The sequence below is a fragment of the Nelusetta ayraudi genome, unplaced genomic scaffold (assembly GCF_046127955.1).
Source record: "Nelusetta ayraudi isolate G7.1 ecotype Tasmania unplaced genomic scaffold, CSIRO-AGI_Nayr_v1 ptg000018l, whole genome shotgun sequence".
Classification (NCBI taxonomy): Eukaryota; Metazoa; Chordata; class Actinopteri; order Tetraodontiformes; family Monacanthidae; genus Nelusetta; species Nelusetta ayraudi.
Window position 1 is genome coordinate 685,945 of NW_027466068.1, and position 19,357 is coordinate 705,301.

A 19,357-nucleotide genomic window follows, 5' to 3' on the forward strand; every position below is an offset into this window, starting at 1 on the left:
GTCCGCAGAGTATATACAGTATATATACTTTATTTACAAATAACTGAATCCCCCTGGTCGTACAATGAAAAGCTACAGAAAAAAATTGGACAGAATTCGATATATAAATATTCAAAGAATTATAAGAAGCACGTTCGATACATCAGCCGACAGAAACAAACAAAAAAATCAACGTGACAGAGAGACGGACAAGATTAAAATGTGCAGCGTTTGGCAGCAGGGGGTTGAATTGAGGCTGAACAGCGCCTCCGTGTGGCCGATCAGTGCAAATTACTAAAAATTCCATATTAGTGACCGAAACCCTGCAGCCGTGAAATGTGTTGCAATTTTCTGCTTGCAAAGATTAATTTTTTTTATTAAAATATGCTTTGAGTTTGTTGATCAAACTGGGGGGAAATTAGCGCAGCAACACTGCCACCTACAGTACCAGGCTGGTGCTGCTGCAAGGTTTATTGTTTAGCATAGTTTAAACTTCACTTCAATGCAGACTATTGGGTTTGGATGAAATTTTAGCTGGAAATGAACAAACATGACAGAGTGAGTGAACTGAACCTTTCATCCCCAGTGACAGCAGCAGGTACTGCAGGATGAAACGCTCAGAACTGAGGGAGAGGGATTGCAGTGTTTTCTCACGAGGGCACGTTTGGACCGGACCAGGTTCTGGCCTGGAAGGTTCCAGGAAACCTCAGCAATCTCAGTATGTACAGCGGAAATGACTTTCAAGCTCAAATGACTTTTGAAGCACACGCACACTGAGCCTGTGATCAGCAGAATCCCTCAACTTTACACTGATTTGAACTCCTTTTGCTGAGAGTCAGTGGACTGAATCATGAGTTCCCAGTTAAAAATGATTTATTCTCACTAAACAAAAATGTATATGTATCTAATCTGGACACGTGATGATCTCGCCTTTGGATTCCAGAGTAACTAGTACTGACTGTATTCTAATTGAGTGCAGTGTGATCCACTTAAAGTATCTTACACATTTTTATTCGATATTGTGAAATGTTTAAAAAAAAAAACAACCTGTCGCACCAGTGAATTTGCACCGACTGGTTGACATCTTTGATTGGGACAGAAATAATTTTGACGACGACGTGTTTGACATTATAAACTCAGAATTACTGACACGTTGAAATAGTTTCACAAGAGTGAAAAGTTGAGAGCGACGTTTAAAGCATTTTAGGATTTGGTGCCTCGGGACATTCAGAGCGGGACGGACAGCGCGGCGCCACCTGCTGCCACTTCACTGCGACCACGACGGCATGTCGAGTCTTTCAAAGGAACTGCACTGAGCCACAGGAAATGAAGCCGAGTGCGTTTGTGAGTTAAGGTCGAAAAAGAAACAGGCAGTCGCACGTTATAGTCGTCACACATTGGAGTGGCCACTAGGAGGAGCTGTGAGAAAAATATAAAATCTAATCTGGTCTACCTGGAGACGCAGAGCTGCTGAGGCCGGGACGTCCTCGCTCTGAGAATCATCTTCTCTTCTCCGGCTTCACCGTCGCCTTCAGACTTCCTCAGGAGCCGCTGAAGCTCCAGGTTTGCTTTCACAGGGTTGAGCTGCACTTCCTGTCTCTGAACATCGTTAAGGCTCGAGGGAACAAGAGACCCAAAAACAAGGACCTGTGAGAAGTCCGGTCCGAATGATGAATTTGGTCCGATAATATCAATAATCTCACTATTGAAACCTTGAATGTTTTTGCAATTTTAACCTTAGTTCTAAGCTGAGCTGAAACTTGAGTTGAATGATGATGATGATGATGATGATAAACAATCAACTTTAAAACTTTGCAGTGTAAACGTGACATGTGCATGTAAAAAAAGAAAGGGAGAGGGCGAGGGAGAGAGAGGGGGCAGATAAGATCCTTCCTCCTTCACCAAACCAAAAGGTTTGGAAAGTGGTGGCTGAGAAGAAGGTGAGACGTGGACGTTACGCATCAAGTTCAGCAGACAGACCTTGCAGTTGCTGTTTCTCCATGAAATGACACAGTTTGGTCCCAGACGTCCAGAGTGAGGAGGACACAGAGGGTTGGTGGTGTGTGTGTTTGTGATCAGCTTCCAGCTGGTGGACCTGACCGATCCAGGCTGAGGAGCATCTGAGACCTTCTGACTGATGCCAGGTGGTCTGGTGGGTTGCGGCTGGTTGGAACGGGTCCAGACTGGCTCAAGGTAGCTGCTACACGTTTGACACGGACTGAAACTTGGTTGAGGAAGTTGAAGTGCTGCAGCCTGGCGGTGAAGGAACCTGCTCCTGGGCCTTGGTGGCGCTGTGGATCTCTGTGGACCTGCTGCTAACTGTGTCCTTTCCTGGAGATTTCTGGGGGAGATTTATATTCACTTGGGGGTGGGGGGTCCGAGTGGCTGCAGCCGCCTGGACTGATTGGTGGTGAAGGGCTGCTTGATGAAGACTAAGGGGCATCGGGCACCGTGGCTGCAATTCGTGACGGCAGAGCTCGGATTCATTTACGGCTGTGGGAGGAGTTACATGATGATGTGGGATCGCGTGAAAGGCACCGCCTGGACTGGAGACACGTGTGCCTGCCTGGAGGTTGGGTGGGCGGGGTGGGTGGGTGGTGTTGTGGGCGTGGCGGTGGGCTCCGTGTGCCTTCTGTCCGTGGCTAACAGCTGCAGCCGTCCCTGGCCGGCTGGCTGTCGGCGTTGAGGCGGCCGCCCTGCGGCGCCGACGGTTTGTGCTGGACGCCCGACTCGGCCGCGTTCAGGTCCAGGCTGCCGTCCTGGATGTTCTGGTAGATCCGCTTGGCCGCTTCCAGGAAGGCTTCCTCCACGTTCTCGCCGCTGAGGAAGAGGAAGAGGAGGGAAATCTGAGGTCAGGCTGCGGAGAACTCCAGGGTGGACCTGGAGTCCCAGAGACCCTGAAGATTCTACCAACATCACCATCATATCGTTATTATATTTTAGAGAGAGGAGAATGAAAGTAAAATTGAGACTATTTTCAGGGCAACTTATACAGTGACGTGTTTGTACTCACGTCTTAGCGCTGGCCTCCAGAAACAGCAACCCTGGTCAGCAGCAGCAGGAGAATACAAAGCACTGTCAGCCACTTTATATCAACACACACTAGTGTTGTAGTCACAATAGCACCAGCGGAGATCGAGACATTTGCTTCTAAATGGAATGGCGCCGTCTCTTTTCAGCAAGGCGTCTTTTAACCCAAACCCTTCAAAAGTGTTCTGGAGACCAAGACCAACCTCCAGGACCGCAACACTAATGACCACACACACACGCACTTCTCACCGTTCTCCTCAGCAAACTGCTTGGCCTCCTCGTACGTCACGTCTCTCTGGGCCTCCAGGTCGGCCTTGTTGCCGATCAGAATGATCACCTGGACACAAAGATTCACACCAAGCACTCAGACTGCAGCCACGAGCAAAGACTGGCCTGCGTCCAGCTAGAACCTCATCAGAACCCTCAGCTGGGACTCAGACACAACAGTGTGTGTGCGCGCTCACCGTGTTTGGGTTGGTCAGGTTCCTTGCGTCCGTCAACCAGCTGCTCAGATGATTGTAAGTGCTTCTCCTGAACACAGACAGACGAGATGAATGAATGAATGAACCGCCATCACCTGGTTGCCCCTCCCCCCGGCCCCTCCCCCTCTCGTCCTACCGGGTGATGTCATACACCATCAGCGCCCCAGCGGCTCCCCTGTAGTAGGACCTGGTCACGGCTCTGAAGCGCTCCTGGCCCGCCGTGTCCCAGATCTGCAGCTTCACCTTCTGGCCGTGGACCTCCATGATCCTGGTGCCGAACTCCACCCCGATGGTGTGAGGGCAGTCAGCCATGACTGCGGCGCCCACGCAGCCAAAGAGCCAAAAAAAAAAAAAAAAAAAAAAGGCAGGAAATGAATTCAGTGATGGATTGAATGAATGTATTCAGTTTATTTTACCAATAAAAACATTGAAACAAGCAAAAATATACAACAAAAAAAAACTTTATTTCTGCATATATCCCTCAAAAGATATATTTATAGACCAATGGTTGAAAAACCATTAATGAGTTACACATAAGTTACATGAGTTAGAGAAAATATTTTCTGTGAAATTGGTAAGAAAGAGGAAGCACTGAGTCAGACTGAGAGGAGGAGGAGCAGGAGCTGCGGGAACTCACACTTCTTCTCCGTGAACTGGTGCAGCAGACACGACTTCCCCACACCCATGTCGCCTGCAAAGACAAGAGGCCAGCACAGAGGTCAGAGGTCGCAGCAGGTGCCTCTCTTTACGTGTGAGAACACAGGAGATGCAACTCCTTCCTGTTTATAAACGCCTGAATACAAACTTCAGGAGGATTTCTGAACAGTTTTCAACCATCATCTGCTGCTTACATAAATATCATCTCAAACACAACAAGCTACAGAATATAAAAAAAACAATGCGATGTGGCGTCCAGCTCCACAGTCTGCAGGGAAGTGATGCATCCTGGGAGTTTGGATGGGTTCATCCTTTCATCGGAGATTTAAAGAGACGACGCAGACGGATGGATTTCCGATGGACAAGAACTGCGTCAGGATCTGTCAGACATGAGGAGGAGTCAGCTCATCCTCGTGCACTGACCACACACACGCACACACGTCTTAGCAAATCAATTATCCGACAGACAGCTGCGATGAAGAGAAAAAAAGAACATTGATTTGCGGGGCTGGTGGCAGCAGAGCAGCGCTTCAGTCAGACTGGGGCTGTGCATCAAACTGTTCCATGCAGTCGGTCGTATTAAAGGAGATATTCTAGAATACAGCAGTCTCGTGCACTTCAGACCAATTCTGTTGACTGCCTGCGTGAACCCCATAGTTATTCCATCCATCCGTCCATCCATTTTCAATATTTCAATATTTTGGGACTGAGCCCCAGCGATGAAGGAGCAGGTCATCGCGAGGCGAAGACCCGTTTGCTCTTCGTATGTTTATTATTATTTTTCTCCTTTACGCCGCTCCAAACCCCAATTTCACCCCCTTGACATACCTGGATCCTCGCACAAACTTGCATGCAGGTCAGAACCGGTGAAAAATGTCTTTCTTTTAAAGATTTTTGACACACTTGCTCTATAGCGCCCCCTCGATAGACCAAAACACTAAAATGGCCATAGCACCCTCTAGGAAGGTCGTAGACACATGGGACAAAGACCCACGTGTTCCTTGAATTCATACCTAATTTTCATAAATGTTAACCTAAGTTAGCATTTATGAAAAAGGAAGTGAGATATCTTCACTTGTTTGAAAAAAATCTCAAAACACAAGGATCAGGAACCGTCGATAGTTATTCCGTCCGTCCATTTTCTGGGGCTCTGCTGGAGCCTCTTCCAGCTGTCAAAGGGTGAAGGCAGGGCGAAACCCCGGACACGTGGCCAGTTACACACACACACACACACACACACACACACACACACACACACACACACACACACACACACACACACACACACACACACACACACACACACACACACACACGTTTTTGAGGCCAGCAGACACAGGGAGAACATGCAAACTCCACACAGAAAGGCCCCAGACCCGGAATCAAACCCACAACCTTCTTGCTGTGAGGTGGCAGCGCTGACCACTGCGCCACCGATAGTTATTATTCCAAACGATTAAAAAAAGAAAGCAAAACCCCCCCCCAAAGATTTCAACCAAAAAAAGCAGTTCTAAACTATTTTCAACAACACAGCAATCAAAGGTTTGGACACCTACTTCTGATTTCATGCTTATTCTTCTATTTTCATGACTATTTACATTGTAGATTTGCACTCAAGGCATCAAAACTATGAATGGACACATTAGGAATGTGTACGGTATTAAACAAAAAAAAGTGTGAAACAACTCAAACCAGTTTTCTATTGTAGATGATCTACAATAGCCAGCCTTCATATAAAATATACATAACATCACATATATCATTTGGGTATTCAACATTTTCCCCTTCTTTTGCCACATTAATCCTGTCTTCAGGATGTATCTATGCAGAAAGTAGTAAAGATAAAGAAGAAACCGGTGTGCCCAAACCTTTGACTGTCAGTGTATTAGTTTAAATAATTTCACAGCTACAGTTCAAACTTTGAGGCGCTGTGTAATGATTGAGGATTGGCCGTCAAGCCCGGATAAAGGCGTGGACCTTCCGCAAAGATGAAACAGTTCTGGGGCCAGTAGGTCAGTTCGGATCAGCAGAGAACGACCCGATTCTCTCTTTCTCCCTCTCACACTCACACACTGACACACCGTGTTTACACCGCTACCGTCCGCTCCGGGCGACCAATCAAAGCGCTTCACTCACCGATGATGATGTACTTGAAGATGTAGGAATAGTTGTAAGGTGCGGCCGTCATCTTGACCCTGCGGAGAGATGACGTGACGAGCAAAGTCATAAAACTCAGAAAAGCCTCGAAAGTGCGCACCCCGCCTCGCCTCGTTTTGCTCGGATCTGCCTCAGTTCCGTTTGTTCGAGGAGTGAAAGGGGGTTAAAAAACAAAACTGAAAACGAGCCGTCTCAACTCGGCAACAAACAAAAGGCAGCAGCCCGGCCGGGGTTCGACCGCAGCCGGGCTGCTGCTGCTGCTCGGCTCCGCAGCCGAGCCGCCGTGACAGTCGCACCAACATGGAAATCGGCCACATTTTCGCAGCCTGGAGCGTTAAAGACAAGTCACCTGACCTGCCGCTCGGACGGGACTACAAGAGATGCGTTCGGTTAGCCTAGCCCGAGAGCTAGCCGGCGGCTGCACTGACTGTCAACGCCTAGCCAGCAGGCTAACGACGAAGAGGGCCACTTTACGGCCAAGTCCCGCGGCTCACGCCGGGCGTCAGGCGGCGGGTTCGCACAAATTCTTCGTCTTACCTCTTGTTTGGCGTCTGTGTGCAGTGTGAATCCGAGTCGAGTGCTGTTTGGACGGCCACTTGTCTGTGTTAGCTGCTGCTGCCTGCCCCGGCGACTCGTCACCACCAAACCTTTTCCTCTTCCGTAATTCTTCTTCGACAGGATATGGCGGGGTCTTGCTCTGTCTCCTGTCTAGCGTCCCTAATGGGCACTTATAGAATACATTTCGGCCCGAGAAAGATGGAGAAGCAATTTACTGGCCAAATTACCAAATAAAGCAACTTCTGTGAATGTGTGTTTTTTTTTTTTAAAGCCAAAATAAATCTTTATGAAATCCGTAATCAAGCCTTTCATCTGTGTTGTTCTTTGTTAACGTTGATTTACTGCTGGGATATTTTTTAAAATGACAATTAAATCTTTACTCAATCTGCAATTAACCTTTCATCTGTGTTGTTCTTTGTTAACGTTGATTTACGATATTTGAACAATTCTGAGAAAAAGACTTTGACCTGACATTCTACACCATTTTAAGTAAAAAAAAAAGAAACTACAAAAAGTTATATTGAAAATTCTTATATATTTTTTAATGTAGTATATTTTTTACAGTGTTAAGTATGAAAAACGTTCTCCTGAGATTATTATAAATTCCGCTAAACATATAACTCATATAAAAGATGGTTAAGGGCTGTTGACCCGGTAGGCCTGTCAAAGTAAGCACCGACTCCAATACAACCAGTGCTGGAAAGTTTCTCACAATCAAAATCAAAGGTTGGTGAATGTAATAAAAAAAAAAAATCTATGTTTCACTTCTTCACTTCAGACACTTCCAAAATAAATTTTTTCAGCTCAAGCAAGAACAGTTGAGCACTGGAGTTTTCTGTTTAAATAAATTCACAGTTTCCCCTGGAGGTGGGATTCTATGCATTTGGCCTTCCAGCACTGTTTATAAAACAGAGTCACCTCATAGAGTTCATGTGGAATCAAAGGAAAGCATCAGCTGACATTTGCCAAAAAACCTAAAACAAAACGTCATCAGACTGAGCACAGTGGATATTTTTAGCTCTCACAGACAAACGCAATCATAAGTTAACACACTGTACACATGTCTGATCTGCTTCTGTGTTTGCTGCTGCTCCTCTGATGTTACAGCACCAAGATATAGGCGATGCATTTTTAGTACCGACACAAGCACACTGCATAGATTACTGCAAAGGAATGTTGCCGTTGCTTTTTTCTAAAGCAGCCTTTCATCAATTAGTCTTGGAATTAGTAGAACAGGATGCTTAAAAAAAAAGGCAGTGAGCGCCTTCATGTGTGTCTCCAGCTTAAATGATCAGCGATTCATCAGACATGTTTTGCTCCCACACCTGCATTTCTTTACACTTTGGGGTAGTTTTCATCATTTTATGTGAATTATGCTTGGATTACAGAAACTGAAGTTGCACAGATGGGAAGAGGCCATGTCAGCGAGGCCATGTCGGAGAGGCCAGCGGTGTCCATGGTGGCAGGAGTCAACGCATCGGACCATTCATGCAGCAGCTTTGGTTTCCCACTCCTGACAATGACAGTGAAAGCACCATGAACACTTCAGTGGACAGCTTGTTGAGGAGCATCGTGTAACTTCTTGGTTAACTTGTTTTTGCTGACCTCCGTTTGCTTTGAACTCTCACATCAGGGTCATGAATAACAGGCGTTTAAAGAACCCCAGGGCATCATGGGAATTTTGGGGGTTACGAGGCAACAAAGGCCTCTATTAAAACTCTTTCAAACAAAGACTTCCGTACAGCAAGCATATACTCCCTTTAGGATCACTACATTGATGAAATATTAGTGAGCTAGTAAAAAGGCTAAACATGCTAACTTTAGCAAGAGTGTAGAAAATAATCTTTCCAATCCAGCTTGACCATAATTTGAACCTTAATCATTTACGTCAGTGCCATCTGTTGATGTGGGATATCTGGGCTAATCAGTAGCTAAAGTCTGGGAGTGCAACTCGGACCTTCCTCCTCTGGAAAACCTTCCCGTGTTCTATGAAGAGCGCTGATGGGGCTCGTCTCAGAGAGTTCTTGGCGGAGGCGGTTCGTCGCAGCAAAGGATTCAGGAAACCAGCCTGGATCAGGTGACACCAGAACCACATTTAGCAAAAACATTCACAAACCTTTGGCAGCCGAAACCACAAAAGTATTTTTTTTCCGTCCACTAAACCATGTTCACTTTGTGTGAAAACCTTATCAACACATCTCACTCACTAAACATACCAAAATAAAGTTGGTGTTGACACAGAACTTCCAGTGGCTTGAGTTAACCAAGGCATTTTGATGTTAGCCTACCAAAGTGTGAAGTGTTTAAATGGACTGAACCCACAAGTGATGTCACAGATCTTTAAAAAGACAGAGAACTCTTGGACAATGACAAGGAGCAGAACCAAGCAGAACTGTCAAATTCCAAGATGCAGGACATTTGGCCAATCATCCCTCTCAGTGCAAAGTGCACACCTATGGAATTCCTTACCATCGGAGAAATGAAATCCCAAACAGAACTGAAGAGGTTTTGTGTGATAGTTAAACATTGTAATTGACAACTGCAACCGTTATTATTATTATTATTATTATTATTATTATTATTATTATTATTATTATGATCAATGATCATTATTCACTGCATTTGTATCATTTCATTTTAAGTGGTTTTTCAGTATTGTATTCTAAAAGCCTCACCAGGGACCAAGACTGCAAATTAGCTCAAGCTAGACGTCCTATGTGCAGCACATTTTCTCTTTCTTGTGATAATGTTGAATGTATCGCCCCTGTTAAATAAAATATGAAAATAAAATAAATAAAGTAGTTTGGGTTAGCTTAGCCAAATTAATTTGCAGGGCAAAACTAAGCAGTCTTGTGTGTTAGCTTAGCCTACAGGTCCAGGGTTCACTCGGCAAACTAAGCTTTTTATTTCCTAAGCCGACTCTGTGTAAGCATTTGAACTTAACACGGGTGAAGTGAAGTGGATGTTTCTGTTAGCTTAGTATGCCCTCGTTTCCACCTGAGCGCGCTCAGTGCAGACGGCCAGCGACTGTCTGAAGGAGGTGCGTTTGTTCTGCTTCCCGGCCGACGCCAGATTGATCTCTGACCCCGCCCTCATCTGCACCGCCCCCTTCCCAGTGAGCTCCAGCTTTTGGACGCCTCGCTCCATCTCCACCGACTTCCTGTCTGAAATACAAAACAATTTTTTTTTAATGTTCTCCTGCAGATTTGATGCATTTCTGCGTTTGGATGATTCTCACTGTATTTGGTGAAGACGGTGTTGCTGTAGGTCACAGAGTCTTTGGACGACACTGAGCTGCAGCGAACTGAATCCTTGGAGCTGCAGAGCTGAAGCAATGACAGACACATCACACTGATCATCATCTGAAGTGTCAAAACTCACTACTGCAATATGACAAACAGATGATTGGGGACAAAAAAGTGACAAAACTATCAATTTTGATTAATCCTCATTCTTACACTACCAGTCAAATGTTTGGACGCACTGTCTAATGCAATATTTTTGCATAGATAGATACTGAAGACATAAAAAAATGAGCTATATATATATCAATAACTCTAAATATGCTATTTATCAAAGGTGGCTATTTTGAAGAAATTAAATATAAAACGTTTTTCGTTCTTTCCTCCATAATTCAATGTGTGTTCATACGTAGTTTTGATGCCTTGAGTGAGAAACTGCAATGTCCATAGTCAGAGCCATAGAGAATGAAAGAGAAGACATTGCATTCATCTTATGAATTGTAGGGTTTCCATCCTGTTGTTTTGGAGCATCTTTGAAACGATTTTTATCCCCTGGTGCTGCCGACAGCCCCATTGCTAACTTACCTTGTGCTCCAGGACAGAGGTGTTGGAGTAGATGGGCTGCTCTCGGCTCGTCAGGCTCAGGTGAAAGGGGTCGTCCATGTAGGTGTTGAAGGTGGGAAACTTTCTAATCTGCAGCCCACTGAGACGGAAAACCGGGAAGAGAAAGAGAGAGAAAAAAATTCCAATCCTTGATCCGTGGAGTCCAACTGTTGCACCACCACTCAAATTTCTCCAATCACATTATTCCAAAGTGCATAAATCACCCAGAGGCCTCAAGCTTTAAAAGCTTTTTGCCAATGAAGGTCACAACTTTGCTACCTTAGACCTTTGCTGGTCTTCTCCTGCGTGTCGTCATGTGGTCCCTGAGCTGCAGCTCCGTCCTGCAGCAGCTTCAGCCAGCGCTCCTTCTCCTGGCTGCTACCCACCTGGACGGCGGACGAACCCGTGAGCGACGGTGCGGCTGGAATTGAAACCCAACCTTCACGCCCAACTCACCTCCAGCACGGCCACCTGGTCACCAAGCATGCTCAGTGTGATCCTGAAGGAGCGCTCGGTGTCCGGCCCGCCCCTGACGTCGCACCCCCGGAGCTGCACGGTGTACTGGGGAGAGCGCTCCCGGCTGGTGTCCTTCTCCAGCTCCTCCTCCCCAAACATGTTGAGTAGCCCCGCCTCCACCCGGCACAGCAGGCTCTGCCATTGGCAGTTCATCAGCACGCTCAGGTAACCTGTCCACCACAGCGGACGGAGGTCAGAGGTCAACGTCGACCCAGTCTGAGGTTCAATCAAAGCTTCTGGTTTCTGTTTGACTTTTTTAAAATTGTAGATCTCAAAAAGCAAATTCACATTTATCTTTATTCTAATAATGTCTGTATTTGCACTGTATGTGTCACATATATTGTAGGATTGACAATAAAGTTACCTTGAACCTTGAACCTATTATTATTATTACAAATAAAAAAAAGAATGCTACCTTTGTGTTTATTGGTGCTGCAGTCGGACGAAGATTTCTCCTCCTCAGAGTCAGTCTGGACTGTGCTGGACTGAAGACACGCAATATTTAATTCACTTTCACATTATGGGATGTTCTATCACAGTGGTTCTCACCTGGTGGAGTGTAAAGACCCACATTTTTTTTCTCACAATGAAGTCGCGACCCAAGTTTATTGTTAATAAAAACACTGGCCCACTTTCTATCAGGCCCGGTAAATAAAATATTGAAATGAGTGAATTGAATTGTGTGTCGAACAAAAAAAAAAATGCCCGATGATCCGACTGCCTAGCCAGCTCCGTGACCCACTTTTGGGTCGCGACCCACCAGTTGAGAAACACTGTTCCAATTGCTCCTCGCGTTTGTCTGGTGCGCGTCTCACCCTGCAGGACAGCGGCTGATCTGATTGGTTCAAGGACAACAAGCTCCGACTCTCGGCCTCGGCCTCGGCCCCGACGCTCACCTGCTCGATCACCTGGACGCACAAACACGACAAAGAGCTGAGCGACGTCTGAACCGTCTGCTGCAGAACGGCGAAGGAGGTCCTGCCACCGCCACTCACCTTCTTCCACTCGTCGGCCTGCTGGAAGCTGTTGTATCCCAGCACCAGCGTCTCTGAGCCCAGTGGCGCCAGTTTGAGCTGGTGCTGGATCTTGCGGTTGCACTTGGACTTGTAGACCAGCTGGCAGCCGCGCAGGTTGAGCTCCAGCTGAGGCAGCAGGTCCTGCGCACACTTGTAACACTGACACACACACACACACACACACACACAAGGAACATGTTGGCAAAAAGAAAACCCAAATGTCTCCCCCTGGTGGTGAAGAGGTGAGTGACAGTAGTGCGCTGGCTCCTCCCACCAGCAGCGCGTCGTTGCGGATGATGAAGAGCTGCTTGGTCCACTGGCCCAGCCACTTCCTCCTCCACAGGTAGCCGCAGATGCGGGACTCGGGGGCGGGTCTAAGGCAGGGCTGGGAGGCGCTCCATTGGATGTAGTGAGCTCTGTCCTTGGCAGGCTCGTCGTCGTCATCGTCGTCGTCGTCACCGTACGACTCGTAGTGGCTGCTGTCTGACTCCGCCCTCTCTGTGCCGACGACGGAGACGTCTCAGCCGCAGGCGTACAGGCGGATGCGACATTTACGGGAATCGTGCGAGGAATTCGAGGCTTACGCACCCGTGTTGGAGAGGGTGGTGTCGGTGACGTAAGGCTCCGCCTCCTCATAGGTGTCTTCATCATCGTCGTCCCCTCTCAGGCCTCCGGGGGGCAGCGGTGGCACCACAGGGCCCTGAGGGAGGAAGTGGTTGAGATGGGAAACAATGTCTCGGAACTAGCGATTCCGGCTCGCGAACCAGCTACTTTTTCACAGAAGGTGTTGGAAACAAGTACTTGCATTTCAGTACTCACCGATACCGATACTGAGTACTTAATTAGGCCATTATACATTGTAGAATTACTTTGATTTTTTTGATTTTTCCACTGATGACGAGATGAGGGGACGACAGCTTATGCGCTTCACACCATTCAGTGGAAACGCCTGAAAATCGCAATTGTACTTTGTCGAAATTTTAGAAATGTTTTCTTTCATTTTGCGAAATACAGTCATGGAGACGCAGCTTGTGTCATAGTAGACAAAACAGTTTAATAACAAGTTTTTATAGCTTTGGTGGAACTCGAACTCACAACCTGCCGACACCCTGACTGGCCGTCTGTGAAATTGCAGCTGAAGGTAGTCAGCAAACGCAACATTAGCATTCAAACACAGTTCCCATGGCACCAGGTTGCTGTGTGTGTGTGTGTGTGTGTGTGTGTGTGTGTGTGTGTGTGTGTGTGTGTGTGTGTGTGTGTGTATCGGGCCCATCCATCACGTAGACCAGATGCTAATCTGCCGCCATCAGTGACCACTTCCTCCCCGTGCCAGGCTCTCCACCAATAGGACGACAGATAGCGGGGAGATGGCCTCGTATGTAAACACGGAACATCCTGTCACTCCCTCCAGCACGCACGCACACACACACTCACACGCGCACGCACCCGAGCACACACTGAGCCTGCCGTCTCCTCCCAAACCTCAGGAGCTCGCAGTCTGTCATTACTGACCCACATCACAAACTTCCTCCTCCTCCTCCCGCTGCACCGTTATCTAAAAAAAAATCTTTTCTTTCCAGAAAACGACTTTTCTGGACATGAAAGAGAGCCAGCGGAGCAGGCAGAGCCGGCGCAGGAGGGCCAGCACGGGTGAATCTGCTGCAATCAATCATCTCCGGGCTGAGAGCTGCTGAACAACGCTCTCAGCCATCACACAGACACACACACAAGCAAACACACACACACACACACACACACAGGCAAAACATACAATTTAGAGTCACAAACGAGCCGATCCTGGGTGTTTTTGGGCCGTGGGAGGAAGCCGCTGGAAACCCACGAAGACACAGAGAGAACATGCGAACGCCACCCACACAGGCCACGCCCACAGCCACAGTCGAACCCGCGACCTCTCTAGGCCAAACAGTTAGGAACTCAGAATTGCTGCAGAAGGAAGAACTGGAGATGGGGACCCTGGAATAAATCCTCTGCATCCCACCTTGAACAACCGGACGTGAGTGTGTGTGTGTGTGTGTGTGAGTCAACTCACCCCGTTCCTGAGCCGCAGCACCGAGTCTGAGACCAGCTCAGACGACCGCAGCGCTTCTGTCAAAACAAACAGTGACTGTCATTTCAAACTGTCCCTGAACGCAGCACAGCGCTCCACACCGTGCTGGCCGCTACCTGGTGCAGGTGCGTCGATCTGCTCGCTACTCGGAGACAGCGACGGGCAGCTCATGATCATGTACTCTGCATCCTCCACTGGGGGGCAGAGCAGAGTAGAGTGGTCAGCGGGGTGACAATGACGACGACAACCAAGAAAACAACAACAATGCTACAAACAACGGCGGGAGCTACCAGGAGCATCGCTGGTTTGCAGCTTGGCCAGCAGCTCCGAGATGGATTTCTTCTGAGCCTGAGCGATGTAGCTCAGGTTCTCCGAGTCCAGAACCGACAGGAAGGACTGCAGGTCCCAGATCAGCTTGGACAGCACTGCAGAGGGACCGGAGCAAAGAGAAAAAAACAACTTTATCTTCCTCAGTCAGAGGTTGAAGCGCCTCCAGCTGGTCAGTCTCAGTTTCAGTCAGTCTTGAATTTAACCTGTTTTCATTTGCTGCGTTTCCGTCACCCCTAGAATTGTGCTAAACCTAAATATGGCAATAAAACCTGGTGATGGAAACAGCTCAACTTGGAGAAACATCTCAGATACGAAGGTTTTGAGGCTCTCATAAGGTGGTTTTTCACACGGATCCATATAGAGGTATATTGCAAAAGTGTCATGGAAACACTTTTTTGGCATATACACAGTCAGCTGACGTGGTCACATGACCAGCAAACCAATAAACTTGACCACTTCAACAACTAAGATGATGAGAAACTGGACTGAAGGACGAGAGTCTTCAAGAAGTCACCTCGAAGACTCAAGACCCAGGACTGGTGATGTTCTGGTGAAACTGACTGCTGTGACGCCGTAAACACATTAAACTGAACCTCATGCAAGAATCCGTTTGACAAATGAGTCTTCTGTGTATGAGAGGTCAAAGGTCAGAGCGGGATCTGACGGACGGACCGGGGGGATCTGAAGAGTGGGTTTTTGTCGTCAGCAGGTTAATAAAACATGAACCCAACTCTGAACGGAGCTCTTGTCGGTTCTGCGGCTGCGGCGTGAACACACACGTTGTGTTCTTCTGACCCCCGAAGGTCGCGAGACGCCTCTCAGTGAGATGGATCCGCTCCACAGCGTCTCCACTGTTCTATTGAAACTCGTCCGACTGGATGTTTGAGACCTAGAGGAACATCTGGACTCGCCAGGAACCAACACGCACTAGCGTGAAACATCTAGTTTAGGTGTTTCCATTACCAGCTTTTTATTGCGATATTTAGGTTTTGCACAATTCTAGGGGTGAAGATCACCAGGAGACCAGAAGCTGCAGCAGCACCAGCTGAACCTTCTCTGCAGCAGTAGACCGGAGCTTCCGGAACCTTCCCATCCCTCCTGAAAAATGACCTCACCGTGGAAACATCCACACCTCCAACCAGCACCACCGCCTGGATCACACCCGTTTATCTGTTAATGACTGAGCCAATGAAAAAGGCCGTTGAGCCGCTGTGACCTTCTGCCGTCAGCGGACGGGACGGGACACACAGCGATAAGCTGCCAATGTTTAACGCCGTGTGTGTCTACCAAGGAAGAAGCTCACGCTGGAAAAATGTCCTGCACCCTCAAACATCTGAGCTTTCACTCTCGCTGGAACAAGAGCCTCGTAGAATTTGGAGTCGGCGAAGTTCCGAACGGTTCTGAAGGACGAGGAGATCAGGGGAAGAACAAAGAGGAGCCGAGCTGACAGAAGGTGGTTGTTCCAGAAGGACAGACGGACACAGTCCTGTCACGCCGAGTGGGAGGAGAAGGTCCGGCTGATATCAGCATGCGCTGCTGATTTAAACACACACACACACACACACACACACACACACACACACACACACACACACACACACACACACACACACAACAACAGAGACGTTTGTGTGTCTGCCGAGGAGACGACTGGAGGATGAAACAGGAAAAAAAGAAGATTGATTGCGGACGGCGTTTGTGTTTCTGAACGCATCTTATCGGAGCATCAGCATCACTTCCTGTCTCTGGCTTTGATGCTGCACAACACACACACACACACACACACACACACACACACACACACACACACACACACACACACTGATCTTTCTTTACTGAAGTGTATTTAAAAAAAAAGATTATGACATCAGTCAGCTTCAGACCGATGGAGCTGTGTGAGAGTGTGTGTGTGTGTGTTCGAATTTTTAACCAGCTGAAATCAAACCTACACTCTGAAGAGCCCACACACACACACACACACACACACACACACACACACACACACACACACACACACAGGGTCTCTGCCTGTGAGTCCAGATCCGTGGGACTGTCTGGATAAACAGATCATTAGTTTGGTCTCCAGGGGGCAGCAGCGGCGGCAGGAAGTGGCGATGAAGACGATAGCGGTCGAAGGGGAAGAAGGGAGGAAGGACGTGGAGGTGGAACAGTTAACATACCAGCAGAGTGATCGGAAGACTCGGCTTTGTCTTGGAATTCTGAGAAGTTGTTTTTCAAATGACGAGGTGTTTGAGAACCTGGGCCTCGGCCCTTCACACTGTTGGCCTGCTGTCATCGTCCAATGACGGCACGCCAAGTCGGAGACCACGCAGCCTCCGCTGCCAATACGACCTCATGACCTCCGGCCAATCGGATTGGTTGGGTCTCCTCTGAGTCTCTGAGTTCAAGTGTCGTGTCCGGCGGGGCTCAGCTGTCTCGACCTTTGACCCCTGAAAAAGCACTGAAATTGCCATTGCCTGCCAAGCTTTGCGCCAGAAGGGGCGGGACCGTGGCGGAGACGTCCAGATTTAACGTCCGGTTTTAACATCCTGTTTTAACTGTGTATCGATTTTGTGTTGCAGCATCGAGTCGGCGGCTCCTGTTTCTCCTGCGTCGAACCAGCCAAGCTACTGCCTTCCAGAAATACTCCATTACTGTACTTGAGTTGATTTTTTTCAGGTATCTCTACTTTACTTGGGTATTTCTTTTTTTGCTGACTTTTTCCTTGAACCTGTACACAAACATCCTTACTTTCTACTCCTTGCATTAGAAAATCATGCTGGTTACCTTTGTGTTTAAAAGTGTTTAAAAGACATAAATTCTGTTCAAAGTAAAATCACTTTTTATCATTTTTTTATTGTACTTGCTGTAGTGGAGCCGTTTGAACCCTACTGTTGTGTAGTTCAATATAAAAGTGAATGATATTTTAGAGTTGTTGAGTACGTTGTCAGTACAGAGAAATATAAACATGCAGATAATAACGTTCAGTTATAAGTAAGTTATAAAAAAGTTATAAAAACATTATAAACAAGTTATAAACAAGTTATAAATAAATAAAGTGTCAACATCCAATCCAAGGTCACTATTCATAACTATTTTGCGACATCAAGACTACTAAAAAAAACTTTTTTCATTTTGCAAAATGATCAACAAATTTGTTTTTGTTTTTTACTTTTTCACTGGAGAACATTTCAGAACTTTCTTACTTTTACTTGACTCCAGGTATTGAATCAGTGCTTTTACTTGTTCCAGAGTACTTCTTTCATAAAGAAGTATCTGTACTTTGCTTCAATACAGAATGTGAATACTTTTACATCTGTTCCCTCAACATCACAACGTGTCAGCACTTCTTAGAAACTCTTGGACTTCATTTTTCTTTAGAAAAAAAAAAAAACCTTCACTTTGAAAACATCCACATTATCTTTGTTGCTACTTATGAAATTTTCTACATTTCCCAAAAAACTTTTCGAAGTGAATAGTGTTCCTGCGAATGCTGCTGATGTTGCTAATGGTAAAGTGAGGAAGGCTGCGGTACCTTTCTGTTTGTCCATGTCTCAGCGGCCGCTGGGCTCCAGTCTCATGTCTCTGCTGAAGGATCCGAGCGAGTGAGCAGATCCCACAAAGAGAGAGAGAGAGAAGTTGTGTGTTTTTTTTCTCCTCGCTGCCTCCGGCTCTGAAGTGGTTTCAGCTCAGATGCTGGGGTCCCGCCCCCTGGTGACATCAGCAGCAGCAGCAGCAGCAGCAGCAGCAGCAGCAGAGGAAGGGAGGGAGGGGCCGGTGAGTTGGGGAGGGGCCGTCAGTCTCGTGTGAAAAACATCCCCACTGTGTTTAAAAAAAAAACTGTCTCATGTGTCTGGTGATAATCTGCATCGTGTGTGTGTTTGGCAGTCAGAGCCCACCAACACACACACACACACACACACACACACACACACACACACACACACACAAACACACACACATACTGCTGCCACAAATATCCCTGCTAACCACTAAATGTACATCCCTCCTGAAATAGTCCCGCACCACGTCCTCTTGTTTTGGGGGGCGACTGAACTACAATACTCAGGCATTTACAACATGAAATTATCTGATGTTTTTGATGTATTTTCTAAAGATTTACATCTCCAGTAAGAACCAGTGGGAACCAGTAGGAACCAGTGGGCCCAGCGCTGGGAAGTGCGGCTGAGCGCTCCCATCGTGAGTGATGCTGCTCTGAAGCTGAGATGACGAGAATAACACAGATTATCACAACACTGACCTGAGCCTTTGGTCCACCTGCTGCAGGAGAGAAGCTATGAGTTAGCCTAGCCTGCTGGGCCACAACAGGCTTCAAGAGGGCGGCAACGCCCCCCACTGGCCAGGGCTCGAAGCTGCACCGCACCGGATCCAGAGTGCTCAGTCGTGGTGAGGCTAATGAGGGGCGGGCAAACTTTTTGACTGGTGGGCCACAATGGGTTCTAAAATTTGACAGTGGGGCCTATAAATATGTATGAGGGACAGCTAGAAAACATAGCATGTTGCTTTAATGTCAATTGAAAATGAACCAAAGCAAAGTTACAACCAAATCAGTGTCTTTGTATTTAGCTCTTTATTGGAATGACTCTGAAAACAGTGAAAAATTGGATGAAATGCAGCTATTTTATGACTAACTGACTATTAATATAATTTCTTCAAATTCAGCAGGCTGGATTAAGAAGCTTAATGGGCCGCAGTTTT

The 19,357-nt window shown here is 47.1% G+C and overlaps 2 protein-coding genes across 4 annotated transcripts; both read right to left on the reverse strand.

Annotated features, from left to right (window-relative positions):
- Positions 1 to 14: 14 nt before the first annotated feature.
- Positions 15 to 6,985, reverse strand: LOC142887727 (ras-related protein Rab-14-like). The gene is made up of 8 exons (XM_076025568.1): positions 6,843 to 6,985; positions 6,285 to 6,343; positions 4,129 to 4,182; positions 3,628 to 3,805; positions 3,474 to 3,540; positions 3,259 to 3,346; positions 2,993 to 3,023; positions 15 to 2,799 (listed from the first exon to the last, which is right to left on the reverse strand). Exons 2-8 carry the CDS (start codon positions 6,334 to 6,336, stop codon positions 2,622 to 2,624), a joined length of 648 nt encoding a protein of 215 aa, XP_075881683.1. The 5' UTR covers positions 6,337 to 6,343; positions 6,843 to 6,985; the 3' UTR covers positions 15 to 2,621.
- Positions 6,986 to 7,874: 889 nt separating this feature from the next.
- LOC142887746 (actin filament-associated protein 1-like 2) lies at positions 7,875 to 19,354 on the reverse strand. 3 transcript variants are annotated; one of them, XM_076025595.1, is made up of 17 exons: positions 18,900 to 19,352; positions 18,174 to 18,226; positions 14,599 to 14,733; positions 14,425 to 14,502; positions 14,291 to 14,346; positions 12,829 to 12,940; positions 12,515 to 12,738; positions 12,220 to 12,399; positions 12,040 to 12,132; positions 11,640 to 11,709; positions 11,165 to 11,394; positions 10,988 to 11,094; positions 10,691 to 10,808; positions 10,102 to 10,189; positions 9,861 to 10,027; positions 8,821 to 8,931; positions 7,875 to 8,376 (listed from the first exon to the last, which is right to left on the reverse strand). In XM_076025595.1, exons 2-17 carry the CDS (start codon positions 18,187 to 18,189, stop codon positions 8,350 to 8,352), a joined length of 1,812 nt encoding a protein of 603 aa, XP_075881710.1. In that variant the 5' UTR covers positions 18,190 to 18,226; positions 18,900 to 19,352; the 3' UTR covers positions 7,875 to 8,349. The 3 variants fall into 3 exon arrangements, with proteins under 3 accessions (XP_075881710.1, XP_075881712.1, XP_075881711.1); XM_076025597.1 differs by lacking the exon at positions 18,174 to 18,226; XM_076025596.1 differs by lacking the exons at positions 7,875 to 8,376; positions 8,821 to 8,931 and adding an exon at positions 9,465 to 9,757 and having other exon boundaries at positions 9,808 to 10,027; positions 18,900 to 19,354.
- Between the last annotated feature and the right edge of the window lie 3 nt (positions 19,355 to 19,357).

Excerpts from the sequence above, each read along its gene's own strand:
- LOC142887727 (XM_076025568.1), bottom strand. The coding sequence starts at position 6,336 with ATGACGGCCGCACCTTACAACTATTCCTACATCTTCAAGTACATCATC. Across the intron at positions 3,541-3,627 it reads ATGGTGTATGACATCACCCG|GAGAAGCACTTACAATCATC; the intron begins GTAGGACGAGAG and ends GTCTGTGTTCAG. Across the intron at positions 3,347-3,473 it reads ACCTGACCAACCCAAACACG|GTGATCATTCTGATCGGCAA; the intron begins GTGAGCGCGCAC and ends CTTTGTGTCCAG.
- LOC142887746 (XM_076025595.1), bottom strand. Across the intron at positions 14,503-14,598 it reads GCAAACCAGCGATGCTCCTG|TGGAGGATGCAGAGTACATG; the intron begins GTAGCTCCCGCC and ends TCTGCCCCCCAG. Across the intron at positions 11,710-12,039 it reads ATCAGCCGCTGTCCTGCAGG|TCCAGCACAGTCCAGACTGA; the intron begins GTGAGACGCGCA and ends GCGTGTCTTCAG.